Source organism: Colletotrichum phormii, assembly GCF_030913505.1.
Source record: "Colletotrichum phormii strain CBS 102054 chromosome Unknown BDP81scaffold_9, whole genome shotgun sequence".
In the NCBI taxonomy this organism is placed as follows: domain Eukaryota; kingdom Fungi; phylum Ascomycota; class Sordariomycetes; order Glomerellales; family Glomerellaceae; genus Colletotrichum; species Colletotrichum phormii.
Genome location: NW_026851451.1, coordinates 384,756 through 410,012, shown reverse-complemented (window position 1 = coordinate 410,012; position 25,257 = coordinate 384,756). Strand labels below are relative to the sequence as shown.

The 25,257-nt window shown below is 55.0% G+C and overlaps 10 protein-coding genes across 10 annotated transcripts; 7 read left to right on the top strand and 3 right to left on the bottom strand.

Moving 5' to 3' along the window:
• Positions 1-738: 738 nt before the first annotated feature.
• On the top strand, positions 739-3,751 carry BDP81DRAFT_347782 (ABC transporter). The gene is made up of 3 exons (XM_060586153.1): positions 739-1,758; positions 1,813-1,893; positions 1,954-3,751. Exons 1-3 carry the CDS (start codon positions 973-975, stop codon positions 3,337-3,339), a joined length of 2,253 nt encoding a protein of 750 aa, XP_060445671.1. The 5' UTR covers positions 739-972; the 3' UTR covers positions 3,340-3,751.
• A 452-nt stretch (positions 3,752-4,203) lies between these two features.
• On the top strand, positions 4,204-6,512 carry BDP81DRAFT_426563 (beta-tubulin). The gene is made up of 7 exons (XM_060590304.1): positions 4,204-4,369; positions 4,560-4,583; positions 4,644-4,669; positions 4,740-4,781; positions 4,841-4,895; positions 4,965-5,755; positions 5,813-6,512. The coding sequence occupies exons 1-7, from the start codon at positions 4,358-4,360 to the stop codon at positions 6,204-6,206; spliced, it is 1,344 nt and encodes a 447-aa protein (XP_060445670.1). The 5' UTR covers positions 4,204-4,357; the 3' UTR covers positions 6,207-6,512.
• A 192-nt stretch (positions 6,513-6,704) lies between these two features.
• BDP81DRAFT_393762 (ribosomal protein L6) lies at positions 6,705-7,754 on the top strand (the record flags this gene model as incomplete). Its single annotated transcript, XM_060587864.1, has 3 exons — positions 6,705-6,984; positions 7,121-7,234; positions 7,387-7,754. The coding sequence occupies 3 exons, from the start codon at positions 6,705-6,707 to the stop codon at positions 7,752-7,754; spliced, it is 762 nt and encodes a 253-aa protein (XP_060445669.1).
• A 279-nt stretch (positions 7,755-8,033) lies between these two features.
• On the bottom strand, positions 8,034-9,104 carry BDP81DRAFT_318898 (3',5'-bisphosphate nucleotidase; the record flags this gene model as incomplete). The annotated part of the gene is made up of 1 exon (XM_060584396.1): positions 8,034-9,104. The coding sequence occupies one exon, from the start codon at positions 9,102-9,104 to the stop codon at positions 8,034-8,036; it is 1,071 nt and encodes a 356-aa protein (XP_060445668.1).
• Positions 9,105-10,092: 988 nt separating this feature from the next.
• On the top strand, positions 10,093-11,023 carry BDP81DRAFT_426558 (uncharacterized protein). Its single transcript, XM_060590303.1, has one exon. It carries the CDS (start codon positions 10,233-10,235, stop codon positions 10,587-10,589), a length of 357 nt encoding a protein of 118 aa, XP_060445667.1. The 5' UTR covers positions 10,093-10,232; the 3' UTR covers positions 10,590-11,023.
• Positions 10,411-11,161, top strand: BDP81DRAFT_218041 (uncharacterized protein). The gene has a single exon (XM_060582752.1). It carries the CDS (start codon positions 10,586-10,588, stop codon positions 11,063-11,065), a length of 480 nt encoding a protein of 159 aa, XP_060445666.1. The 5' UTR covers positions 10,411-10,585; the 3' UTR covers positions 11,066-11,161.
• On the bottom strand, positions 11,162-15,074 carry BDP81DRAFT_218040 (uncharacterized protein). Its single transcript, XM_060582751.1, has 2 exons — positions 14,636-15,074; positions 11,162-14,575 (listed from the first exon to the last, which is right to left on the bottom strand). Exons 1-2 carry the CDS (start codon positions 14,874-14,876, stop codon positions 11,259-11,261), a joined length of 3,558 nt encoding a protein of 1,185 aa, XP_060445665.1. The 5' UTR covers positions 14,877-15,074; the 3' UTR covers positions 11,162-11,258.
• Positions 15,075-17,946: 2,872 nt separating this feature from the next.
• On the top strand, positions 17,947-19,777 carry BDP81DRAFT_218000 (activator of Hsp90 ATPase). The gene is made up of 4 exons (XM_060582750.1): positions 17,947-18,519; positions 18,647-18,729; positions 18,807-19,462; positions 19,530-19,777. The coding sequence occupies exons 1-4, from the start codon at positions 18,297-18,299 to the stop codon at positions 19,546-19,548; spliced, it is 981 nt and encodes a 326-aa protein (XP_060445664.1). The 5' UTR covers positions 17,947-18,296; the 3' UTR covers positions 19,549-19,777.
• Positions 19,778-20,006: 229 nt separating this feature from the next.
• BDP81DRAFT_319014 (DHHC zinc finger protein) lies at positions 20,007-21,379 on the bottom strand (the record flags this gene model as incomplete). The annotated part of the gene is made up of 3 exons (XM_060584404.1): positions 20,007-20,999; positions 21,059-21,212; positions 21,291-21,379. The coding sequence occupies 3 exons, from the start codon at positions 21,377-21,379 to the stop codon at positions 20,007-20,009; spliced, it is 1,236 nt and encodes a 411-aa protein (XP_060445663.1).
• A 1,138-nt stretch (positions 21,380-22,517) lies between these two features.
• BDP81DRAFT_318690 (TRF2-interacting telomeric protein/Rap1 C terminal domain-containing protein) lies at positions 22,518-25,220 on the top strand (the record flags this gene model as incomplete). Its single annotated transcript, XM_060584374.1, has 4 exons — positions 22,518-22,640; positions 22,692-23,051; positions 23,105-23,506; positions 23,559-25,220. 4 exons carry the CDS (start codon positions 22,518-22,520, stop codon positions 25,218-25,220), a joined length of 2,547 nt encoding a protein of 848 aa, XP_060445662.1.
• Between the last annotated feature and the right edge of the window lie 37 nt (positions 25,221-25,257).

Sequence of the window (25,257 nt, the reverse complement as noted above, 5' to 3'; positions counted from 1 at the left end):
TACTTCGTACACGCTGTTCGTCCATCTCCGCAAGTCGCGTCGATGGCCCAGGGTGCCCAGGCCGATGCTCGGTGATCCGCGACTCCCCATTCGCTGGTGTTGGTTGGGCTAGGCTCTGCGAATGCTTTTCAGCTGGCCAATGTCAAATTGAGACTTTGGGTTTCATCCATTTTCGGCGATGTAATGTCGGTGATGGCGGTGGCAATAAGAACGTATTCGATAGACCATTCGGTCTAGAGAGTATCCGTACAGAGCAGAGCGTCGAGGATTGCCGTTCTGCCCGTTTGTCTCAGCCGACTCCACGGTGTCAGGTCAATCGGCGATGGTATCCATGCTGTCGGGACTTCAAGAGAGAGACAACAAGTCTGAGTCGATCGTTGAAAGACGTTGAAATACAGAGTATCGTGCCTGCAGATCATTCGGAAATGTTTGAGAAACAATGTGCAATTCAACCAGATACCTGCCCTCAACTTGTTATCTGAACGGACAGTACCTACTCGGTGTAGCCAGCAGGAATTCACTTCCCCTTCGCACTCGCCCTACTAGCAGTGCTGCGGACGGGTGTTGTTGCAATACATCTCATTGGTCAGGATGCTGAGACAGCAGCCTGAAGTCGCTGGACGCTGTCGAGGTGACATAAGCAGGGCAAGTCCAAGTCGGGTGCAGGCCATCTTCACGGGCCGAGCTTTATCCCGATTTAGACCTCAAAGCCCGGTCAGGGCACTCGGTTCAAGGTCCACATTTTTGAGGCTCGCCGTGAATATCGCATCTGGATCACAAGTGAAGTCGTCATTAGGCAATTGCAATACAATAGCCTGGCAAAGTGACAATATTCTGGGCTTGCCTCTACCTCATTCGCCTCACCTCAAGTCGCCTATTGCCTAGCTATAGCTCTGCATCGTTGACAAATTTGTTGTCAAAAATTTCCTACCATCACCACCATCGCAAACTTACAGCTTTTGTGTAGCCATCATGGACGCTGAGATTAGAACTGTCTTGCCGAACATCGACCCGGTGCTCTCCGAGTACTCGGTCGGTTACCTGACCCACGCATCGACAATCTACTCGGACGAAGAGGAGCAGTCTGGCGTGTCACCGCTCGCCGAGGCAGCCGCTACCGTTACCGAGTTGTTGCTCTCTGCCTCCGGAAAGCCTGACGCCAAGCTCCAGGAGAAGATCGAGAAACTCGTTGAAAAATGGGTTGAGAAGTACACCGAGTCCAACGGAGGACTGCGAAGCGGTCCGTTGGCCGTCAGACGCCTTGACGAGACTTTTCAAGTCAGCTCTCAGCGGAACATGTCGTCTACCCTGGCCGTGTCCACAGGAGCTGTCGATCTTGAGTCTGCGAATGCCCGCAAAGTTGAGTCCAAGGTTGATCGAAAGAAGCTGGAGAAGGCCGAGCGCAAGATTGCAGCGAAGCAGCAGAAGAAGACCTTCAAGACGGTCGAGTATGAGGCTTCCAGGTTGCTTGACGAGCCTGAGTCTACTCAGTCATACGAGGAATTCTACATGGCTGTCAATCCTCTCCAGATCGGTGGCTCTGGCGCCAACAAGACCAAGGATATCAAGCTGGACAACATCGATGTCTCCATTGGTGGCCTGCGCATCGTGACCGATACCGACTTGACCCTTTCCTACGGTCACAGGTATGGTCTTGTTGGACACAACGGTGTTGGTAAATCTACGCTTCTGCGTGCTCTGTCTCGCAGAGAACTGCCAATTCCGCCTCACATTACCATTCTTCACGTCGAACAGGAGGTAAGGATGATTGCCGGCCATCTTTAACTCTGGTGTGTACTAATGTCTATGTAGCTTACTGGTGACGATACCCCTGCAATCCAAGCTGTGCTTGATGCCGATGTGTGGCGCAAGGTTCTTCTCAACGAACAGGCTGTGAGTGATTTGCAGTTGTAATTCCCTGTGGGACATGCCATCATGCTGACAACCGTATAGGAAATCACTCAGAAGCTTACAGAGATCGAAAGCCAACGTGCGGGCATGGCTGATACTGCAGCCGATGCCGCCAGACTTGACAAGGAAAGAGAAGCTCAAGATGGCAGGCTCGGTGACATCCAGGGCAAGCTTGCTGAGATGGAATCCGACAAGGCTGAATCAAGAGCCGCAAGTATCTTGGCTGGTCTCGGTTTCTCGGCAGAGAAGCAACAGAATGCCACCAAGACCTTCTCCGGTGGTTGGCGTATGCGTTTGGCATTGGCCAGAGCCCTGTTCTGCGAGCCCGACCTGCTGCTTCTCGACGAACCGTCCAACATGTTGGACGTCCCGTCTATTGCTTTCCTGGCCAACTATCTCCAAGGTTATCCTAGCACGGTTCTCGTGGTTTCTCACGACAGAGCCTTCCTGAACGAAATTGCGACGGATATCATTCACCAACACTCACAGCGTCTCGACTACTACCGCGGTGCTAACTTCGAGTCCTTCTACGCCACTCGCGAGGAACGCAAGAAGACTGCGAAGAGAGAGTACGAGAACCAAATGGCCCAGAGAGCCCATCTTCAGGCCTTCATTGACAAGTTCCGCTACAATGCTGCCAAATCCTCGGAAGCCCAGTCACGTATCAAGAAACTCGAAAAGATGCCAGTACTCGAGGCGCCCGAGACGGAGTACAGCGTGTCATTCAAGTTCCCTGATGTCGAGAAGATGTCGCCTCCTATCATCCAGATGACAGGCGTGACATTCGGCTATACAAAGGAGAATATCTTGCTGCGCAACGTGGATCTCGATGTGCAACTGGACTCTCGTATTGGTATCGTCGGACCCAACGGTGCGGGTAAGACAACTATCCTCAAGTTGTTGATCGGCAAACTGTCGGCCTCGTCGGGTATCATTTCGCAAAACCCCCGTCTGCGCGTCGGTTTCTTTGCCCAGCATCACGTTGATGCTCTGGATCTGACCATGAGTGCGGTTGGCTTCATGGCCAAGGAGTACCCCGGCCGGACGGACGAAGAGTACCGCAGACAACTGGGTGCCTTTGGTATCACGGGCACGACAGGTCTGCAGAAGATGGTGGTGCTTTCTGGTGGTCAAAAGTCGCGTGTGGCGTTTGCTTGCCTTGCGTTGACTAACCCGCACATTTTGGTTCTTGACGAGCCTTCTAACCATCTCGATATCGAGGCAATGGACGCGCTCGCTACGGCCTTGCAGGAGTTCCAGGGTGGTGTTCTGATGGTTTCTCACGACGTCACCATGTTGCAGACAGTATGCACCTCCCTTTGGGTGTGTGACGGAGGTACGGTTGAGAAATTCCCCGGTGACGTCCAGGCCTACAAGAAGAGAATTGCAGCCCAGGCCGATGCGGCTGGTGTTGTCAAGTCTCATTAAGGGGATATATCGTGGCCGTCATACATTACATAGCTACAATTATTCCGACGGAAAAAGAAAAAAAAAAGGACTTGCTGCGGTCAACGGTCATCTATTCTCCCGGTGCTGAGTGAACTTTGTGAACTTTTATGAAGTTGATCTGCGTTTGATGGCTCTCAGGCACACCGTTAGCTCATTTGGCAGCAATGGAGCCCCCTTGCAAATGTTGAGCTCCACTAGCAATTTAGCATTTTCGGTAAGCGCTTGGGGTCAGTGCCGAGCAATGTCATTCGTGTGGCTGTTGTGTTTGACATTGGCTTTCGGTACGGCTGCCCGGTGCCGGTGCCGGTGCCGCACCTGCTCCGATTGTGAGAGAGAGTCCGTGGTTTCCCGAGCCCGTCACCTTTGTCTGTACTTCATGCCTTATATGCCCGGGCTTCTTTTTGGAGTGGTTGGTATCCGTGGCACCTTATCTAGACGTGTCGTTGGATGTTTGGATGCCTCAGCAGATGGTCGGTCACCCCGGGTCTCGGATCGGAGAGACAGAGGAGACGAAATACAGGGGACTTTGGAGTACGTACCTGACCTGATCGCGCTGTCTGCCAATCTGCTGTCACCTCAACTCATTCAACCCCACTTCCAATTGGTCTTTGGGCGGGGCACTGGGGGCCACTAGGGCGGCCACTTGGGGAGACTTGGGCGGCGTGGGCGGGTGCCTTGCACTGGTCTTTCCCCAATCGGGGTCGTGCACGGGCCTGATTAGCACCACCACAGTAAACAAGCGAGCTGCACCCCTTCCCTCTGGCCTGTCGCTGGCCTGTCTTCTGGGCGTCCACCGAGCCGTGGCGGTGAGCAAAATCACATCCACCCGCAAACAAAAATCAACAACCTCCTCCCCTACCTAACCACACCTTACCTCGCCCAATCCTCCACAACAACCCTTCGCCTTGAAGCTTCGCCTAGCTCTCGAGCAACTCTCTTCGTCCTCTTCATCGTACATCGTCGGCCCAGTTAGCTTCAGAGCTTTCCATCATCCAAAATGCGTGAGATTGTAAGTCGCTCTCTCCCATCACAACAATTCTGCGACGCGTCCAAACGGCCACTATTTCGGGGTAGCCCCTGAGCGTACCCCGCCGATATTCCCACCCAAACGATGTTCGCCAAACACAGCCGGACTTGCATCTCCAACGCTTCTAGTATGGCAAACATTTCGCTGACCATTGATTGTTTTCTCGCAACAGGTTCACCTTCAGACCGGCCAGTGCGTAAGTATCTCCTGATCTCGACCCAACAAGCCAGAGTGCGGGGCTAACTTCTTTGAACAGGGTAACCAGATTGGTGCTGCCTTCTGGTGCGTAGCCAACCGCCAACGACGCGGCGATTTCGACATTTGACACGATTTCGTACTGACCTTGATACAGGCAAAACATCTCTGGCGAGCACGGTCTCGACAGCAATGGCGTGTATGTCTCTTGTCCTCCAGTGCAGCCAGCCATGGACCCAACAGCTAATCATACCACAGGTACAACGGCACTTCCGAGCTCCAGCTCGAGCGCATGAGCGTCTACTTCAACGAAGTTTGTTATCCTAGTCCCCGAGTGTGCAGGCAATCCTATTGACGAATGCTGACCTTCTCACCCAACCAGGCCTCCGGCAACAAGTACGTTCCCCGCGCCGTCCTCGTCGACTTGGAGCCCGGTACCATGGACGCCGTCCGTGCCGGTCCCTTTGGCCAGCTTTTCCGCCCCGACAACTTCGTCTTTGGCCAGTCCGGTGCCGGCAACAACTGGGCCAAGGGTCACTACACCGAGGGAGCTGAGCTTGTCGACCAGGTTCTCGATGTCGTCCGTCGCGAGGCTGAGGGCTGCGACTGCCTCCAGGGCTTCCAGATCACCCACTCTCTCGGTGGTGGTACCGGTGCCGGTATGGGTACTCTCTTGATCTCCAAGATCCGTGAGGAGTTCCCCGACCGCATGATGGCCACCTTCTCCGTCGTCCCCTCCCCCAAGGTTTCCGACACCGTTGTCGAGCCCTACAACGCCACCCTCTCCGTTCACCAGCTGGTCGAGAACTCCGACGAGACCTTCTGCATTGACAACGAGGCTCTCTACGACATCTGCATGCGTACCCTCAAGCTCTCCAACCCCTCCTACGGCGACCTGAACCACCTTGTCTCCGCCGTCATGTCCGGTGTCACCACCTGCCTGCGTTTCCCCGGTCAGCTGAACTCTGACCTGCGCAAGCTGGCCGTCAACATGGTCCCTTTCCCCCGTCTCCACTTCTTCATGGTCGGCTTCGCTCCCCTGACCAGCCGTGGCGCCCACTCCTTCCGCGCCGTCAGCGTTCCCGAGCTCACCCAGCAGATGTTCGATCCCAAGAACATGATGGCTGCCTCTGACTTCCGCAACGGTCGTTACCTGACCTGCTCTGCCATCTTGTAAGTGCAATACGATGACTTTGGAACGCGAACACATGCTAACTTGTTTGTTTCTAGCCGTGGTAAGGTCGCCATGAAGGATGTCGAGGACCAGATGCGCAATGTCCAGAACAAGAACTCGTCCTACTTCGTCGAGTGGATTCCCAACAACGTACAGACCGCCCTTTGCTCCATTCCTCCCCGCGGCCTCAAGATGTCCTCCACCTTTGTCGGTAACTCTACCGCCATCCAGGAGCTCTTCAAGCGTGTCGGTGAGCAGTTCACTGCCATGTTCCGTCGCAAGGCTTTCTTGCATTGGTATACTGGTGAGGGTATGGACGAGATGGAGTTCACTGAGGCTGAGTCCAACATGAACGATCTCGTCTCCGAGTACCAGCAATACCAGGATGCTGGTGTTGACGAGGAGGAGGAGGAGTACGAGGAGGAGGTCCCTCTTGAGGAGGAGGTTTAAGCGCAGTCCGATTGCACTGTCATTATGACCTGAACTCACGCCAACCTACCTGTGGTGGCATTTCGCTTCGCGATTCTGGCTCCTTGCCGGAAAATGGGCTTCTAGATATACCTCTCTTAGTAGTTCGCCTGACGTATCAAATGAGTACGAAGAATCAGAGATTACTCTGTACAAATTATTGGCACAAACAACATAATTATTCAAATACCATCTCTTGTGACACTGGTCAATTATACTGCCCAAATTTTGAAAATCGGCAGTCAGTGAGCTTGAGCTACCGGTACCTCACCTTGCGTTCCAGCTGATAACCTTGGGTACACTTGCTGTCCTCCCGGGGCTAAGCAGGGGCCAATCGGAAGGATCCAGATTGTGGATCACGCATGGCTGACTAAGACGTGGAAAAGTTGCTGAGGGTCCCCAATTCCATCTGTCGAGGAGCACATGAGCGAGCGCGCCATTGGGAGGTGTGAAGCTTGCCATTCATTGACGAACGAAACAATGCTGGCCTCCAGTCGCGGAACGGCGGCATTGAGGCGGGCGTTTGCCGCCTCGCCGGCCACGACGATACCAGCAGCATTCCTCGCGCCAGCAGCAGCTCTGCAACAACAGCAGCCTCGCCAATTCTCCTCGACACCAACACGAAACTCCAAGCTCGGGCGGACACCGGTCTCGATCCCGCCCGGCGTCAAGCTTGCCATTAGCGAGCCGAAGCTGAAGAAGGATCCGACGAGTTATCTGAAGATTTACAAGAGAACGGTCACCGTTACGGGACCTCTGGGTTCGTTTGCCCTTTTTGCGCGCCCCCCTTTTGTCTGAGAAGGAGGGGGAGAGAGAGAGAGAGCTTTGTGGTTGGGAAAGGGGGGTATAGAGAAAAGGAAAGAAAAGCTAATATTGGTGTGTTTGTTTTGCTATAGGTGAATTGGACCTCGAGATTCCGCCTTTTCTGAAGATCGATTACGATGTCGAGGGTAGCACGGCGGTTCTGAGCGTGGAGGACTCGAATATCAAGGAGCAGAGCGAGATGTGGGGTGAGTTCTTACCGTTTTGCTGTTCTTTTCTCTTCCCTCTCTTTTTTACTCCTTTTGGCAAGGAAGCTGGAGCTTGTCTGCTCGTCTTCCCCTCGAGTCGCGTCCATCCCAATCGACCAAACATCCTCGCTAACCCCTTCTTCCTCCCCCAGGCACGACATGGGCCTACCTCCAACGCTACATAATGGGCGTATCCGAAGGCCACACAGCCATCCTCCGCCTGGTGGGCATCGGCTACCGCGCCTCCGTCGAGCAGCGAGGCCGCCTCGAAGAGTTCCCCGGCCAAAAGTTCCTCTGCCTGAAGCTCGGCTTCACGCACCCGGTCGAGATGGGGATCCCGCGCGGCGTCAAAGTCACGGCGGCGAGCCCGACGCGTATCTTGTTGGAGAGCATTGACCGCGAGGAGATGATGAGCTTCGCTGGGCGGGTGCGCAAGTGGAGGCCGCCGGAACCGTATAAGGGCAAGGGCGTGTTTATTGATGATCAGACGATCAAGTTGAAGCAGAAGAAGATCAAATAGACGATGCTGCGCGCGTGGACGGGACGGTTGGGGGAGTATGGGGATGGTTTGGCCACTTCTTTTGGCCCTGTTGTCGATGGCAGAGCTTTGGGAGGGCTGTGTATAGCTGTATATCACTGTACGGGGAAGGAAGAAGAAAAAAAGACAAACATTGTACACTATTTATTCTGCTGGTCTCTTCAAGACAGCCAAGAAAAATCGCAAAATGGAAAACTCCAAAAAATCTTTCATTGGTTTTTTTCTTTCTTTTGACTATTATTCTTTTTCTGCGTTCTTGATTTAGCTAGATTTTGAGCTCAACACCTCCTGGACAACCTTCAACACCTCGCCGTGCACGGCAGCCGGCGCGGCAATGACGCCCTTGTTGTTGGCGAGCGTCCGTCCGACGGCGAAGTCCAACCTCTTGCCCTGAATATCCGTCACCTGGCCGCCGGCCTCGCGCACAATGAGGTCGCCCGCGGCGTGGTCCCAAATCTTTTCCTGGTACGTCGCTTTGACGGGCAGGCGGAGGTAGATGTCGCCTGCGCCGCGGGCGATGGAGCCGTACTTGCTCTGGCTGTCCATGCGGACGCTGGGCTTGGTGATGCCGAGCTTGGCGGCGATCTGGGCCTGGTCGTCGTGCGCGCTGTGGCCGGCCTCGACGCTCTCGCAAAAGGTGGCGGCGGAGAGGTCGGTGACGGGCTTCATTGAGATGGAGCTGCCGGAGGCGATGGCGCCGGTGCGGAGGGGCCGCGAGGTGGCGCCCTGGCCGAGGACGGCGGAGAAGATGACGCCGTAGCCCGTGTCGTCGTTTGCGTTGGAGCCGATGTCAGCGGCGAGGGGCGCCTTGTCGTCGACAGGGAGGTTGGGGCAGCCGAGGACGCCGACTTTGACGTCGCCGTCGACCATGAGGGCCAGGCAGACGGCGTATTGCCCTCCGCGGAGGAAGCCCTTTGTGCCGTCAATGGGGTCAATGGCCCAGATGCGGCCGGCGGCGCCGCCCTTGCTGTTTCCTTGGTCGATGATGTCCATCATGCTCTCGGCGGAGGCGATGCCGCCGCCGAGGGAGACTTCCGCGGCGGCGTCGTCGAGCTGGGTGGTCTTTACGAGGTCAAAGATCTGGTCGCGGAGATTGGGTTCGGAGCGAAGCTGGGCGGCCTCTTCTTCGGCGACGATCTCGTCGTCGGGGAAGTGGTGGCGGAGGGCGGCGATGATGAGGGCCTGGGCGCCAAAGTCGCCGATGGTGACGGGGGACTTGTCGTTCTTGTCGACGGTGCCCTTTGCCTTTTCGTGGAAGACGCGCTTGGTGAGGATGGAGGCGCGCTGGACGGCCAGCTGGGCTACCTCTAGCTCCTTTGCGTAGTTTGACATGGCGGGCGAGTTCTTCTTTGTGGAGGAGGAAGAGAAGAGGGTTGTGGTCGTGGTTGTGGCGAGAGGGAAGAAGTGGTTCGAGAGGAGGGAGAGCCGGGGGAGAGCTCGTAGAGATAGGATAGCCAGGGTCACGACGAGAACGGAGGAGATGAGGAGGAAGGGCACGAAAGAGAGACGGGAGGTGGGTTCCTGTCTCGTTTTGTTGTTTCCGCTTGATGGTCGGACCTTGGAGGGCATGGAACGTCTAGACGTAGTACGTACAAGAGGAGGAGGTCAAAGGTGGTTTGTGTGGATGCGCAATGTGGATGTGGACAGTGGAGGAGGGGGAAAGTTGTGTCCAAGAGGCAAAGCTCCTTGGTTCCTGGCTCACTCTATGGCTCCAGCATGTGTTTAACATGGCGGCTGTTGCGTCATGGGATGGGCCATTGTGGACGCACAAACGAGTCAATTCGCTGGCAAGACCAACTTTGCGCAGTAGTAGGTATCCGTAGAGCTAAGGTATCGCCTTTTAACGCTCCTCCACTTAATTCTTTCTGTGGATAAGGTACTTACGAGAACCAGAGAAAAATCAGACCTGGAGAACAAGATGCTTGAGTGTGGTGGTAAGCATTTGCTGCAACTCGGGAGCTGAGAATTGCTCTGTCAAGGAGGGGTCAAGAGTCAAGACCCCTCCATCCGTGCCTGCTCCCGGTGCCGGCGCCGGGCCATGGGACCGATAGCCGCTCGGTTCATGCTGCTGAGGTGTGCTGTAAGAATGGAACCTAAGCACTTACAGCTCAGGTTATGTAATTCGAGCTGCAGGCGGCATCCATTCTAGGGTACCTGGTGCGGGCTGTATTCAAGTGCCTGTAGCCCGAAAGCCTGAGGTGCTGCAGGGCCCCGCCAAGGACGGGGGGGGGGGGGGGGGTCCACCTGCTGAGCGTAACGGGAGAGCTCCAAAGAAAGGAGGACCCCGGCCTCGGATTTCAATGTTCTCAATTGCAAAGCTTCAATCCAAAAAACTTCCCGTCGCATCGTCAGCACGCCAAACATCACCACCAACACCACATCCTCCGCCGCCGCTCCCAACCATCTGGGTCCCACATCTCATAACCAAACAGAACGCAATCAATCAATCAAACAGCCAAAATGACCTCCGTGCCCCATCTCCGCTCCCTCTACCGCTCCCTCCTGCGCGAGCTCCCGCCCCGTCCAGTCCTCGCCCGCAAGCGCTCCGCAATCCACAACCGCCTGCGCACCAGCTTCGCCCCCGCCGCCGCCGGTGTCCCCAAAGCAGCAACAGCAGACGCAGCGCGCGCCGAGGCCGACGCCGCAGAGGCCGAGCAGTTCGCCGCCTACCTCCGCGCCCAGCGCACCTACGTCACCCTCGTCGAGCGCTACAACCCGGGCATGAACATGGACGAGGAGGAGCGCGTGCGCTTGACGGCGCGGAGGGTCGGTATGGACCTGCCAAAGGAGTTTAGCGACCGGTTGAACAACAAATGAAGTACGAATGGTTGATGGTGGGTGTTGTGGGCTTGTCGGATGTTTTCGAGTTTTTCCGCGAGGGAACTACAGTCCGGAGATGGGGTGTACAAAAGACGACGACAGTCAGTGGGTTGATGGCCAGTTACGGAGCTCGTTTGTACGAGAAGATCTACGAACGGCCATCAACTAGGATGGAGGGAGATTTTGGTCGAATCAAGGAAGACCCCTTGAGGATGCAAAAGAGCACAAGATCGTGGGGCGGCACAACAAACCTTCCACCCTTGGGAGGATGGCCATGTGCCGTGTTTGTAAATGTAACATCAAGGGCGTTTGGGTGGGAAAGGGTTGGACGACAAATATCGCTGTGTATAAGGGGCGCGGAGAACGTCTCCCAAACAGATAGAGAGAACAATAAGTCAAATCACCACGATTCATTTTTAAATACTTTGAAAGATCTCAAGCCGTTCAATATCATATCTTCGTGCCATGTCTAGCTAATTCCCGGGTCGCAAACCCCCCCTAGAGTTTCTTGGAAGAATATATACAAGAAGTGTAAACAAGAGTCGTCATACGCAAAGGGGTATCAACGTCTTCGTCGCCGTGAAGATATAAAGAAGAAATCATATCCAACCATCTTCCCTCTCCACCGTCTGTCCTTCTCTCGTCTATTGCAAAAAAGCTTCTTTTTCAGACGCTGCCGACACCGCCCTCCTCCAGAGTCTCATCCCACCCTCCCGTCTCGAGCAGATACTCACCCAACATCTGCTTCACATTCTTGATATTCTCGCCCAGCGCACTCGTCCACTGGTCCTGCACGACGCGCACCTTTTCCTTCAAGTCGTCCGTCAACATACGACCTTCCTCCTCACGAAGACGCTGCGCGCGCGCTTCCCGCTCCTCGGCGCTGAATTCCCTGCCCCGCCCATCGTCCATCTCGTTCTGCACCACCTTGGCTTTTGCGTGCGTGACAGCCTCCTTCACCTCGTGAAGCAGACACAAGAGGTTCGTCTGCGACTCGATGAACTGGTACGTGCTCTTCTCCGTGTGCAGCAGCAAACTAAAGAGGTACTGCAGCGGATGCCGGCGATACGACGGGTTCTCATCATACTCAGCCGACGGGATCTGGATATGCAGCGCCTCCGGGTCAGCGGGCGTGATCTTGTCGAGCAGACGGCACAGAGGCGGCGCAATGTCCCAAAACGCAGAGAGCTGCACCTCGACGCCGCGCATGACGTTGCGCTCCATGACGGTCTGGAACTCTTGCGTGCGCGCAAACACCTCGTGCGTGAACGCCAGCTGCCGCTTCGCGGCGTCCTCGGCGAAGAAAGCGACGGCGTTTTGGAGCTTTTCCTCGTTGCCGGCCAGGCGGTAGGGGGTAAGGACGACGTCGCGGTAGCGGTTGTTGCGGTCCGTGAGGACGTCAAAGATGGCGCGGTGCAGCATCTCTCGCGCCTCAAAGATCCATTTGAGCAGCGTCAGCTTCTCGAGGAGCTCGGGCTTGTCGTCACCTTCTTCCTGGGGCATGTCGGCGGCGCTGGCGACGTCGTCGAAGAGGCCGCCCGCCAGCTTGTCGAAGAGGGTCGTGGCTTGGGCGATGCGGCCGGTGATGAGGTCGTTGAGGGGCATGACGACCTGGCTTTGGAACTGCTCAAACTCTGTCTTGCCCAGCTCTTTTAGCTTCTCCTTCTCGGCTGCTACCGAGTCTTGTTCGATGGCCGACGCATCGGCAAACGTCATATTACCGACGTCGATTTCCTGCTGTAGATTGGAGCGCACGGCACGTCGCCTCTCGGCGGAGGCCTTTGCGGCCTCCTCGCGCTTCTTTGCGCTGGTGACTTGGAATCTTTCTTTTGTAGTTTCAATCTCGGACAGGTCGCTGATCTGGCGAACTGCCACTCTAGTCTCGGTCAATTCTGGGTGGTTGTTGTTTACGGCTGGGTGGTGGCGAGGATACGGCGGCGGGAGAGTGACCAGTCGAGAGACGTCCAGATGGGCTGGGTTCGGCGTCGTCGGCGAAGCTGAAGATCCAAGTGATTCCGATGAGTACCGTAGTGGCTGCGGCGTGACAACAGGCTCATTCAGGTCATGCCAACCCGTCTTCTCGGGCGGATACTCGCCCGAAGATCTTGGGTTGCTAGGGCCTGCTTGCGGGCTGTCCTCCCATTGCAAGGCTTCGTGGGCCTCCTTTGGCACGCCCATGTACTTGGACTCTCTCTTGGACCTTTCGACGAATTTCCCTCCTGCCCCTGACGAGTCTGCCTCCCACCATCTACTGGCAGGCCGGCCCCGGGAGTCTCCATCATCGTGATTGTCGCTCACGCTGAGACTCAAGATCGGAGACAGCGACGGCATGTAGTTGGAGGAGTAGTTCGGGTTATTTGCCGAAGGTACAATGGGCGAGCCCGGAACGTTCGCAGACGTAGGAGCGGAGCTGGATTCCCCGGGCGTCTCGCGATAGACCGAGTTCATCGATCCGCGATGGGATCGTGTAGGTTCAGATGATTGGGGCGTCCACTCAGCCTGGGAAGTTGTCGACTCACGCCGTGTGACCATGGGGCGGAAGAGATCCCTGGTCAAGTCAAAGATCTCGGAGCCCATTGCGCCGATGGCAGATGAATATCTTTCGCGCCTGATCCTGGACTCGTTTACGATGAAGTCTGCAAACATGCGGACCCGCTCGGCGTCAGTGGCCGCGGTGGACTCTTGGGTAGCAAATGCCTGGAATCGCTCAATCGTTTCGCAACAGAACTGATCCGCAGTTTGCGTAATGACAATGTGCTTGGTGGATGAGATCGATGCCGACGAAGGGCCGTCCGCAGGCGTCATGGAGCTGAATCTTGTCTGAGAGCTCGATGCCGATCGGGTTTGCGGCGGCGGCGTGGGCAGCGCCTTTGGCAAGACGCTTGGTGATCCATCCATCATGGGTGTGCCCTTTGACGGGTGAGGTGAGAACGGCGGCGTTGCCGCTTCAATTCGGGTCCGTGAAGACGACGAACCAGGCGCCCGCGGCGTAGTCGAATGCTCGTCCGTCCGGGGCGTGTCGTTCGATGTCCGGCCCCCGCTTCTTGGTCCTGATCTGTTGATCGTCAACCGGCGAGACAGTGTATTTTCATTCGGAACAACAATGTCGTTGAGCTGAACTGGGTTGATGGTCCCGTCTATCGAGTTATGCGGTCTGGTCCGACTCTCGGCACGGCGCTGAACGATGGTCTTGTCGTGGCGGACTGCTCTCGCCCGACTCAGACTGCCACCAGAGCTCAATGCGCCGGAATTGCTCGACTCTCCGGTCTGTGCAGAGCTCGCAGCACTAGCAGTATCGATGGTTAGTTTCGGGGAGTGTCTCCTTTGTGAAGAGCTACTAGGTTCCTCGGGTTGATCAACCCAGTCTGCAGGAGTCGGAGGTACTGGCCCAAGGGCCGCAACACCAGTTGGCGGAGGACGCCTTGTTGGCGGTGAAGCCACGGGTGTAGTCGTTCTCGGCCCGCTCTGCACGCTCTGTGATCGAGACGAAGCTGGTGGTGGGACTGGAGGTGGCGGCGGGAGGGGCATTCCCGGTTCCCATCTTGACTGAGACGCCGAACGTGAGCGGGCTGAAGTTGGTGTCTCGACTGCACTGGCGGAAGCCGCTCTTCGAGCACCGGGCGGACCGTGAGATGAGTTTGGATCGTTGTGGTGTGGCATTGGATGCGGGATCTGGATCTGAAGAGGTGTTGGCCTTGGTAACGGCATAGGCGGCATCAGCTCCGGAGGACTTGACTCTTGGGGCTCTCTGCTCCGTCTCAGGGAATGAAAGCCGAAGCGCCTTTCGCGTGAGCTTGTCCGACCTCCGGTCCCCGGCGGGGGAGGAAACGATGTGTTCGTTGAAGGCTCTGGGGATGGCCTGTGAAGATTTGTCGGAGGAATACGTGCTGCCGACGTATTGGCCGCTGGGGAAGACTCAAAAAAACCGCTTTGTGGTCGCTGGCTTCGTGGTGGACTATAAGGCGGCGGAGGTAATGGTGATCCTTCAAGAAACTAATCAGCAAAGCTGGTCAGGGCCAATGTGACTTTTGGATAGTACATACCTTGCTCAGGAAACTGATGGGATTGATGAGACCTTTCGGACCCAGCAGCAGGTGAAGCTATCCATTCTTGTGGGTTGTAAGGTTGTATTGCGCTTGCGGGCGTGTGAGAAGCTGAGTGTAAGTGCGATGAGGACACCGCTGACAGCGGCGTGTGAGCCTGGTTGTGGTATGCACCCAGAGACTGAGTTAACAGCGGATTGAGACCCTGGCGCAACCGGGTTGGATCGCGAGGATTGTTCATTGTAAGCCAGACGGCCACACGCTGAGTTGAGCAACTCCGGCGACGTCAGAAGCTTGATAAGAGTTGTGGACTCGGAATGACACCGGAGTCGATTCGAGGAGATGAGGACGACTTAGACCCTCACTGGAGTTGAGGATACCTCAGCCAGCAACTTGCCGACCTCTTCACAAATCTTCCAGTCTTGACCAGCCCATTCAACTTGACTGATGGGAAGACAATCTCATGTCGTGGAGCACACCGCACAACCGAGAGGACGAACGGAAGCCGGCAGTAAGGTCGTGTCACACCTAGAAGGGGGGAGGGCGCGGCTGAAGCGAAAAGGGAACAAAAGTTTGGGTGGGAGGACGCAGAAGATAAAAGAGACGCTCATGTCTAGGCCGGGTCTGCTGCAATGTGGTCAACCTCCTGCATGAGAGGTACCGGGGTTGCTGGCTCGCTCTTGGCTCACGCTTGATCGCCCGCCGACAGAACTGCACCCCTGTGGCACCCCTACTCTTGGGTGGCCGAGATTCAAGACATTGGGGTGAGAGGGAGGAGGGGCTTGGAGAACAGCGGGCTCTCGGGAGCACGAGGAAACGACAGGAATAGCAGCCGGGTCCCGGAGCAAAAGCGCAATGGTGGATCTCGAAGCCGGGACTAAAAGGCAGTTGGTGCTCGGCGCTGAGTTGTTGCAACTTGCAGCAAACATAGTGACTAGCTCGTTTCCCGACTTCGCTGCAGAGCACATATGTACCTCATAGCGGGAACAGATACATGACAGGGTTTTGAGCTAATTCGAAGTGGGTGTCAAGGAATGGGTACGTTCGTCCATCCGCGAGGGGCAGCACTTGCTTGCTTGCGGCATGGGGTTGTGAAAGCGAGCCGGACAGCAAAGTGCGGAAAGACCAGCAACATCCCATGTGGCTGTCGCGACTGCATGACAGGCCTGCAGATGCCGACAAAGCTAAGGTGCTACTATCCGCGTTGCTGTTGTCTCGTCTCGGGTCCGCCGTTGCAGTTAATCTCTGGCTTTCTTCTCCTTCTTGTGAATGATGAAATGGCGTGGTAATGCTACGACGACCACCGGCCAGGACGGCATGCTAGAAAGTAGGGAGGCATGAACCTCAGAGTCAGGGTCGCAGTACTGAGTGTTATCGACTCGACATACGGACAGCTAGCGGACCTTATCACAGTATACTTTAGCAATAGACAACCAACGAGAAGAAGCGAGCAGCATACGCAAAGGCTCGTAGCGACCTGCCACGGCCCAACAAGAGGAAAGATGAGTGAGCATCGCGCCAGGGTCCGGTCCAAAGTGGCCTGTCATTTCGATGGAGCCAAGAGAAAAGACTCGTGGAGACGTTGGTAGGCGGCCGTAATAATTGGTTGATTTTCTGGTGCGAGGTCAATCTATTCTTGGAAGCATCCTTAGACCCTGGCTAGTGAAAGAGATGTCTGGGGTCGTGATTGGTTGATGGCGCTGTGAAAAGAACGTGGAGGTGATTGTCGGCGCTTAAAATGCTCTTCGATTTGCTCGACAGTCTGAAAGCCCTCCGTGAACTCGTTGCTCTCCCGGCCCTACTTCCTCTCCGCGGCCGCCGTCCGCCCGATGAAGCTGGACGAGTGATTCGGTTGTTGGCTACCAGCCTTGAAGGGAGGGAGGCAGGCATTAGCGTTGAGCAAGCTTGGGTCCTAGTCAGAAGCCAGACCTCGGGGATCTTCCTCACCGACTTGTTGCTTGTTTGGAACTTTGGCCGTCTTTGGAGTTTATATCGGGTGGCTGGGCCGTGTCCTGTAACTGAACAGGGTTGAGGTACCAGATAGCTTCCACGTGAATGAAGAAACCTCCTGTGGGTTCTCCGTATGTGAAGCTGCGGGGTTGAATGCAAAGAACAGGCATGGAAGTTCTAAATATTGCTCAAGGCCTGTTTGCTAGGAACGGATTTGGCTTTGCTGAGTGCCCGAGCGCTGGGAATGGAGCTCATCGATACCGTCAAACATATCTTTGACTGCACGACCTTGAAAAGTGCATCGGCCATCTGGTATCTCATTACTGTGCAACGAGGCAACTTGGCAAGCATCGGCACTGCGGCAACCAGCCAGTCGAGCAGGTTTCATCCGTTGAGATCCCGTCCTTAGGCCTCTTCACAGTGACATCGTGTGAATGCAATGGTCAGAACGTAATCACTCGATGGCATCGCAGACTGCAGATAACCCTGCCCCATATGGCACGGAAATAGTAGGCCAAGAGCGACCACATCCGGCTTCCAGAAGACGGCCTGGAACTGAAGGCACTCAGTTTGCATATCGGCCTGCAAGCCAGCCGTTTCATCTGACATGGTTTGATGCGAATGGACAGCAAGTGATGTTTGCATCTTTGTGAGCTGGACTTGCTTGCAGCTGTAGGTATCGTGGACGAGGTCTCATCGAATAGATGTTTTCCTTTGCTGCTCGAAGTTCGGCTAGAGGCCAGAGGATGAAAGAAAAGGCATGTGGACGACTCACATTCGGATTGATAGAAAGACTTTGTGACAAATGGTTTGCCTGATGAGCCGACATCTGCAGTTCCATGTACCGGCTCCAAGATATCTCGATTCTCGCCTATTTCATCCAGGGATCTGGTCCAACTTGAGGAGAAAAGAAGAAAGCTGCAGTAGCGACGTAGTTTGCATACTGCCCTGAAACTCTGACCAGCTTGAGACAAGCGAAAAGTAATCCGAGCCGGGCTTGTGGGCTTGTCTGTCCGTGGATCTTGTGGTACGCAATATTGATTTGGACAAACGATGAACATGTGCAGTTAACTTCGGAAGAATGTTGAATAGGAAGCTTCTCCGTGAGGCAATTGATCCCAAATGCTGCAATGAGCACAGGCCACGCTCGGTCTACCAATTTGGTGACCTTGAACAGGCAGGTCGGACACGAGTAAGGTGGGGTTCAGCCGCAACCACGGGCAAACCAATCGGCCGAATATTTACCGCCCGCCCACCTGGCAGCGGAGAGACCGTCAGAATTCTAGAGCTTTCTTTCAAAAGAGGTCCCGCGCTCAGACTTAATCCCATCTTCCTTTTCTTTCCATGCGCAACGCTTTCTTGGACATGACACTCCAACGCGCCAATCCGCACTGAGGTAAGGACTGACTCCCCCCAATCTCACCCTTTCTTTATCTACCCCCGCGCCTCTTTTTCCTTTCCATCTTCTCCCAATATGATGATACACCAGCTGGCACCAGTCATAGAGTGATTTGTACTCCCTTATTGATGAAAAACGCTGCGGTCTATTGACCAACCACTGATCCGGGACAAACCGACAATTTGTTTACTTCTTCAACCTTACGCAACCTCGACGCATTTTGTTCCTCTGCTAACCTTGCAATTGGAATCTTTACAGACACCCATTTCCTACCTCGCAGCCTAAATCAGAAACCGAGTCACCGCCGACAAGATGGTCCTCCACAACCCCAACAACTGGCATTGGGTCAACAAGGATGCCTCGGCCTGGGCGAAGCAGTACCTTGAGGAGAGCTTGGCGACAGTCGAGACTGCCGATGGCGGTGTCACGGCAAAGATTAGCAAGGTTGTGAGCATGGATGGCGACGTCGACGTTAGCCAAAGGAAGGGCAAGGTCATCACCATTTACGATGTTAAGCTCGTTCTAGAATACACCGGTAGGTCCATCAATGCAAGCACATGTGTTTCATCCCGTAAATATCTCGGTCAACCGACTTTCTCTGCCTGACATTGTACCATATTTTGTGAAGTCGTGTGTTCTGGAGCCTCGCTAACGTAGCGCAGGCACCACCGCCGACGAGGCTGAGGTCTCTGGCACCATCACCGTTCCTGAGGTCGCCCACGACACTGAGGAGGATGAGTTTGTGGTGGGTCTCTCTCTTGTGAAATCTCTGCATCGCCAAAAGGACCCCCCGTTTGACTGAGACTTTTGCCTGCCTGCTAGTTTGACATCGACATTTACTCCGACTCCAAGGAGAAGCAGCCTGTCAAGGACCTCGTCCGCTCCAAGCTCGTGCCGGAGCTCCGCAAGGAGTTCCTCAAGCTCCCCGGAGCCTTGATCGCCGAGCACGGCAAGGATATCCAGCATGCTCCCGGATCCAACCCCTCCAGCGGTTTCTCCACGCCCAAGTACCAGTCACAGAACGCGGCGGCCAAGTCCACCTCGGCCTCGACCAGCGTCAAGGGTAGCTCCGGCAAGGTCGTCAACACCATGACTCTGACCGACACCGCCGAGTTCCGCACCACGGCCGAGGAAGCTTACCAGACCTTTGTCGACCCCGCCCGCATCGCCGCCTTCACCCGCGCGCCGCCCAAGGTCTTCCAGGGTGCCATCAAGGGCGCAAAGTTTGAGCTGTTTGACGGAAACGTCACGGGTGAGTACCTCGAGCTCAGCGCCCCCAAGAAGATTGTCCAGAGCTGGCGCCTGAAGCAGTGGCCCGAGGGTCACTTCTCCAAGCTCAGCATCGAGTTTGACCAGAACGACGTCGACCACGTCACGCTGATGCGTGTCAACTGGGATGGTGTGCCTGTTGGCGAGGAGGGGGCCACGAAGCGTAACTGGCAAGAGTACTACGTCAACAGCATCAAACGCACTTTTGGGTATGTTACCACTTGTTACCTTGATCCGTGCTGAGGAGCACTCCTTCTAACATCTGCTGTTACCTAGATTCGGGACCATTCTGTAAGCTTGATTCAAGTCGAAGATAGATTTCGGACAGTCGGCGGCCACATCAAGCCATATTCCTGCTTCAGAAGTGTGAAACTTTCTGCAGTCGGTGGGCTGGCGTGGATGAGCGGTGCGGAGAGTTCTGCGGCATGCATCACTAGATCCTCAGATTGGCTACATCAGCCCCGAGTAGCTGGGGCGTCTGAGATTCCCTTGGGTTCAGCAGCCCCAGGTACGAATTAGATGAGACACGTTGAAATGAAACAAAGACAAACGTCGAAAGAGCCTCTACACATGCTATACGTACTATGATATGCTATGCCTCAGTTTGACCGATGTGAATCCCACATGATACTGTCCTGGCTACCTCAATCACGGATATCCAAGCTGGCAATGGCATTCCTTTTTGGTAGTGGCATGTTACATTAATTCTGTACTCTACGTATACAAAACTTGTCCTATCGAAGAAACGACGAATCAGGCTTTGGGCGAATGCCTCTGTCGCCCCATGGCCTCCACAGACGGCTGGTCTCGTTTGACGTTAAAGTCGTAGTTCGACACAAAAATATCCGCCAAGTTATCCCACAGCCCCAGATCGTATAGATTTTCGACATCCTTCAGATTCCACACGCGTTCCCACTCACCATCGCCAGGCCCGTGGTCCGGAGGCGGCATACCGTCTTCGGTCCTCGTCAACACCTGCTGCGTCTGGAGCGGCCAGCGCGTTCTCTCCGGCTCGAAGCGCTTGTCTCTGACGCGGTTCGCGGGCATGCCGCGCTTGAAGGCGCAGCCGTCGTCCATCTCGGCCTTCCAGTCGGACCACTTTAGCGACTCGTTGGTCGTGGTGCCGCAGTAGATGAGCCAAAAGGTGTAGGAAAGCAGGCCCCAGACCAAAGGGGAGGTCATGGCCGCGAGGAGGGTGACGGCGCCCATGCCGACGTTGTCCTGCAGGGCCCAGCTCCAGATGAGGAGGTACTCCTTGATCTCCATGCCCTTTGGCGGCCACAGCGCCCATTGAGGGTAGTTGGAGGCGATCTTGTTGGAGAGGAGGGAGAAGCCCAAGAGCCCGCCGTACGAGGTTAGGATGGCGGTGGACAGGAGGAGCAGGACGAAGTAGTGCTGGTTCTTGTAGCCGACGCAGCCGTTGATGAAGATGCAGTGGTGGTCGAGTTTTGCGACGCAGCGTTTGCAGATGCTGCAGTGCTTGGACCGGGGTGGCTTGATGAGGTTGCAGGTGCTGCATTTCTGTCCGGGGTAGAAGATTGAGTAGTCGTAGGGGTAGAGAGACATGTAGTAGGCGTGATTCTCGGCCGTGATGTAGCCCGGGTCGGCCATGACGGACAGGTAGAGAAACCAGTAGGGGAAGAAGATGACGACACAGCCTATGATCTTGTGGAAGAAGGAAATCTGGGGCCACGCTCCTGGGAGATACAGGTATTCCGAAACAGAGAGGATGAGCAGGAAGAATATCTAGAATGTGTCAGTCTGGTCAACACTTTTGCGAATCTGTAGCGAACTCGGATACTTACGACGACGGTGGGATGCCGGTCATGCATCATGAAGTTGCCAAAGCGTATCATGGAAGTCGAGAACCTCCCTCCCGTTATGAGTTTGTCTACAGCAAGGAAGCCATTTGGAATATGGATCCACATTATTCTATGCATCGTTGCAATGGGCGTATGTCTGCCGAAACAGTAAGTTCATAGTTTTGATAGTGAGATGCTTCTGCTCCCCAGCTAGCAAGTAAGCGCGATGACGAACCTCAGAGCCGGTAGTCGGCCGAAGAAGGCGACGAAGACGGTGAAGGAGACAGCCAGCACGAAGAGTGCCGCGTTCCTGAGGGCGCCCATGATTTAAAAATAAGTGTTATGACTTCTCGGAACTCATGATCTTGAAAAAACTTGAAGTGTGAGAACACCAGCAGAAATGGCGACGTTCCACCTAGTGTACTTCGGGCTGGGTGTGCCGGCTGAGGCGGGTAAGGATGGATGACAAGCCCACTGTCCGTCGCCGTGGCCGGTAGCGAGTGGAGAGGGCCTGAGCCTTGATGCGTCAGCCTAAAGTAGGCCCACCAACCTCGTCAGTAAACTACCTTGGCCCAGCAGCAAGACAGGATTTTGACAGTTCAAGAAGCTGAGAACGCATTCAAAGCTGTTAGTCAAACAGGGCATAGGTTCGAAGAAGTGCGAGAGTTTGAAGTGAGAGCAATGTCATGGCACTGAAGTATACCAAAAGTATCGTTGTATCGAATGGTGATGGTCATAGCGCACCGTTAAAACGGCCGTTTGTCGATACTATACTGTATATGATCATGTACCGTTTAAAAGGAATATCTTGACGCATAGAAGTGGTTCACACGTGAACACGCGGCATCCCTTCCAAGCAAGCGCGTCTCCCTTGAGTGCCTTCTACTAATACGTAGCATAGACCATGTCGGCATAGCGCCCGGCACGTCCTTTTGTTACCAGACGTTAAATACATCATCATCATCATCATCATTCTACTAATACGTTGGATACCTGCAGTGTTGGCAATACATTTGCGCGGGTAATAAAGACTACTAACTCACTTAACTGCATCGTTGTCTATGTCAATCGGAGGCAGCCAGTTCTTCCCGAAAGGCGAAGGCACTTGGTCATATTCCTGACGCCTATTCCTCACGCTCATAGAAAGTAAGGGCGTTTGTATGTGCCCTTCATACGCCTTCGACCTTGGAGAACATCGACTTGAGCAAGCGCGACGTTTCCACGAACCCATACTTTCCACTAGGCACCCTATCGTACTTTCCTAGGGCATCACCGCGATTCTCAACTTGACCAGGCTTTTTTACATTAAGCTGTAGCTACATATAGTGCCCGTCCCGAGTTTCATTCTCAACAATATCAACAACTTTTCTGAGCGCAACACCAGAGCAAGCTTCAGACTTCCACCCGTGCGCCAAAGCCAATTTTAGAACTTTCGCAGAAGCAACTTCATATTCTACCAAATATGTCGGTAGGCGGTATCACCTATGATGGAGTGCCCGGCGCCAGCGGCGTTCTCTTCAAGGATCTGAAGTTCTTTGTTTCACTTCGCGTGCCCGACAGAGTGAAACTCCTAGAACTTATCAAGGTAGGCAATCACTTTTAACATCCCAGGCTTTCTATAAGCTGACTGGTGTAGGAAAACGGCGGCACCATCGCCAAGTTGGAAACCCAGGCGGACCACTACATTACTTTTGCCAATGGGCCTACCCCAGCAGGATCGCTCGATTGGAAGTTTATCAGACACTCCGTCGATAACGGCGCGATACAAGAAACGGATAAGTACGAGATGCACCAGACACCCAGAGCTTCGCGGCCTGTTGGTGGCTTTCATCCTGCTGGCGGCTCCCGTCCCGCAGCCAAGGCCAACTCTGCCCCCGTTAAAGGAACCCGCACACCGTTCAGCGCCGCCGACGATGCGAGTCTCTCCAAATGGGTGCTTTCTCATGCGGCAAATAAAAAAAGCGGCAATGAGATCTATCAGGTATTCGAGACGATAGTGAGTTCGAAATTCGAGGCATACCTCTTTTGATTATCACTAACGCATCGTAGAACAATCGTCATACCTGGCATTCTTGGAGGGATCGATGGGTGAAGAAGCTTTCCAAGCTGCCTCCGACCGAGCTCGAGAAGCTGGCTGCTGCTGCTCCAGAGATGGCATTGCCGCTGCCACCGGCAGCCGCGACTTCTTCCAAACGACCTGAAGCTACCCGACCAGCGGTGAAGAAGGCGCCTCCGGCTGCCCAAACTGTCTCGCAATTGCCTTCGGCGAAGGCAGCGGCGAAACCGAGGGCGAAATCGAGCTCCGCCACCCATCAGCCAGACGTCAAAGCGCCATTGACTCCAGCGAAGAGAACCAAGTTCACAGGGGCAGAGGACGACCTGTTGATACGCGAGGCAGGCAGATTTGGCGGTACACCCGACACCAAATTCTTCAAGAAGTTCTCAGAAAAGGTGCGTCTAATCCTCACAGTAATGATGCCGGCACTAGACTGAACCTGAGTAGCATTCCAGTCGTTCAGAGGGTGCGTGGAGACGGCACTGGACACAGATATTGGAGCCGCGGCTTCGGGAGAGCTCTAAGGAAAGCCTTGAGGAGAGCGGATCCTTGCCTGAAGGACCCCCCACGGTCGACAGAAAGACCCGACCGGACACAGCTTCCAGCGGCAAGCCAAGTCGACAGGGCGAGAGTCCTTATGACGAGAGGCCAAACGAGTCGAATGGCCAGTTTACGGAGATTCCAGCGCCAGAGGTTGCTCCATCTAGTGCGAGCCCCGTGAGAAAGAAAGACGAGGCGAAACAGGTGCTGGAGCCTAGAGTCAAAGAGCCCACAGCTGTCACAAGAGAGAAATTCTACGGCGATTTGGGGGGCTACCGTATTCACAACAATCTCGACACCCAAATTAACCCCGAAATCAATGATCAGCCTATCGACTTGTGGCGATTGTGGCAAGCTGTTGGAGACCAGTACCAGAAAGGTGCGGTCGAGCCCGACTGGGCAGCAGTTGCAGATGGGCTGGGCTTCCACGTTGAAGATGCCCAGCTGATACAACAATGCTATGCAGACTACGTCGCCCACTTTGCCACCTGCGGCATTTTGGACGAACCTGACGTAGAATCGTCAGAGGATGATGAGGTTTCACAGCCTGACGACGAAAACGCCGTACCGGACGTGCCGCTAGAACTTCTACAGACACAACGAGCGGCCACCCCGGGCGCTTCTAGGAAGAGGCGAGCAATCACTGTCGAGACGTCTGGTTTCCCGTCGACACCAAACAGCAGGAAGAAGCGACAGCGCCTAGGCCCAGACGACGAGATCCCATCGACTCCCGATGAGAAGCTAGGTCTCGCAAGCTTCAAAACCCTTGGCCCTAGCCCCTCGCTTAGCGTAAAACGCTGGACGGTCAGTGAGGCGCAAGTAGAGGTGGCCGAAGAGATGGCCGTGGAGGAAGAAGAGCCTGGACAGGAACCAGCTGGCAAGCCCCGTCGTTTGGAGCCCGAAACACAGGACTTTGGCTTCGATGATGCCTTCAGCGCCCCTGACAAATCGCAAGACAGCATCGAGTTTGACATATCACCATCACAACAGCTTTTGGGCGAGGAAGAGTCTGTGACCCCCTTGCCTTTGTCTTTCAAGAGAGATAAGGGGAAGGGGGTCGACCGGAACCAGTCACCCACTCCTGCACAAGTTCAAGAGTCGCCCACGGAAGAGGGAGAGGAAGAGGAAGGGAAAGAGGAAGAAGAAAAAGAAGAACTAGACGAAGCCCCGATGGAAGCCGCAGATCAAGCCATGGTCGATTCTCAAGAGTCAACAGATAAGACTGTTGAGCTCGAGGACCTCATGAACCGGTTCGTCTCGTTTGGCTACCCGCGCGAGGATATCGTCTTGGCGCTGATGGCTACTTCGCTGTGCGCACCGCTAGCTACGAGTCTGGTGAAGTACTTGAAGGAGCACAAGGACCTTCCCAACAATTGGCAGGGAGTATGGACGGCTAATGATGACAAGCGGTTGAGGCGTATCGACGCTGCTGGCTCAGAGGGCGGCCCGGATGGGGCCAAGATACAGAAGTACTGGGATTACCTGGAGTCGAAGCACACGCGGATTCGTATCGCGCAGAGAAGGAAGTTTCTCGCGTATCTGGATGAGACCGGGCAGAGCTCTCAATGAGCTGCGGACGACATGTTTTTCACTTGCCTACGATTGT

Coding starts and splice junctions, on each gene's coding strand:
- BDP81DRAFT_218040 (XM_060582751.1), bottom strand. CDS start 14,876: ATGAACAATCCTCGCGATCCAACCCGGTTGCGCCAGGGTCTCAATCCG. Junction 14,576..14,635: donor CCATCAGTTTCCTGAGCAAG/GTATGTACTATC, acceptor AGTTTCTTGAAG/GATCACCATTACCTCCGCCG.
- BDP81DRAFT_347782 (XM_060586153.1), top strand. CDS start 973: ATGGACGCTGAGATTAGAACTGTCTTGCCGAACATCGACCCGGTGCTC. Junction 1,759..1,812: donor TTCTTCACGTCGAACAGGAG/GTAAGGATGATT, acceptor ATGTCTATGTAG/CTTACTGGTGACGATACCCC. Junction 1,894..1,953: donor TTCTTCTCAACGAACAGGCT/GTGAGTGATTTG, acceptor ACAACCGTATAG/GAAATCACTCAGAAGCTTAC.
- BDP81DRAFT_426558 (XM_060590303.1), top strand. CDS start 10,233: ATGACCTCCGTGCCCCATCTCCGCTCCCTCTACCGCTCCCTCCTGCGC.
- BDP81DRAFT_218041 (XM_060582752.1), top strand. CDS start 10,586: ATGAAGTACGAATGGTTGATGGTGGGTGTTGTGGGCTTGTCGGATGTT.
- BDP81DRAFT_218000 (XM_060582750.1), top strand. CDS start 18,297: ATGGTCCTCCACAACCCCAACAACTGGCATTGGGTCAACAAGGATGCC. Junction 18,520..18,646: donor GCTCGTTCTAGAATACACCG/GTAGGTCCATCA, acceptor AACGTAGCGCAG/GCACCACCGCCGACGAGGCT. Junction 18,730..18,806: donor CTGAGGAGGATGAGTTTGTG/GTGGGTCTCTCT, acceptor CCTGCCTGCTAG/TTTGACATCGACATTTACTC.
- BDP81DRAFT_426563 (XM_060590304.1), top strand. Junction 4,670..4,739: donor CAGATTGGTGCTGCCTTCTG/GTGCGTAGCCAA, acceptor ACCTTGATACAG/GCAAAACATCTCTGGCGAGC. Junction 5,756..5,812: donor CTGACCTGCTCTGCCATCTT/GTAAGTGCAATA, acceptor GTTTGTTTCTAG/CCGTGGTAAGGTCGCCATGA.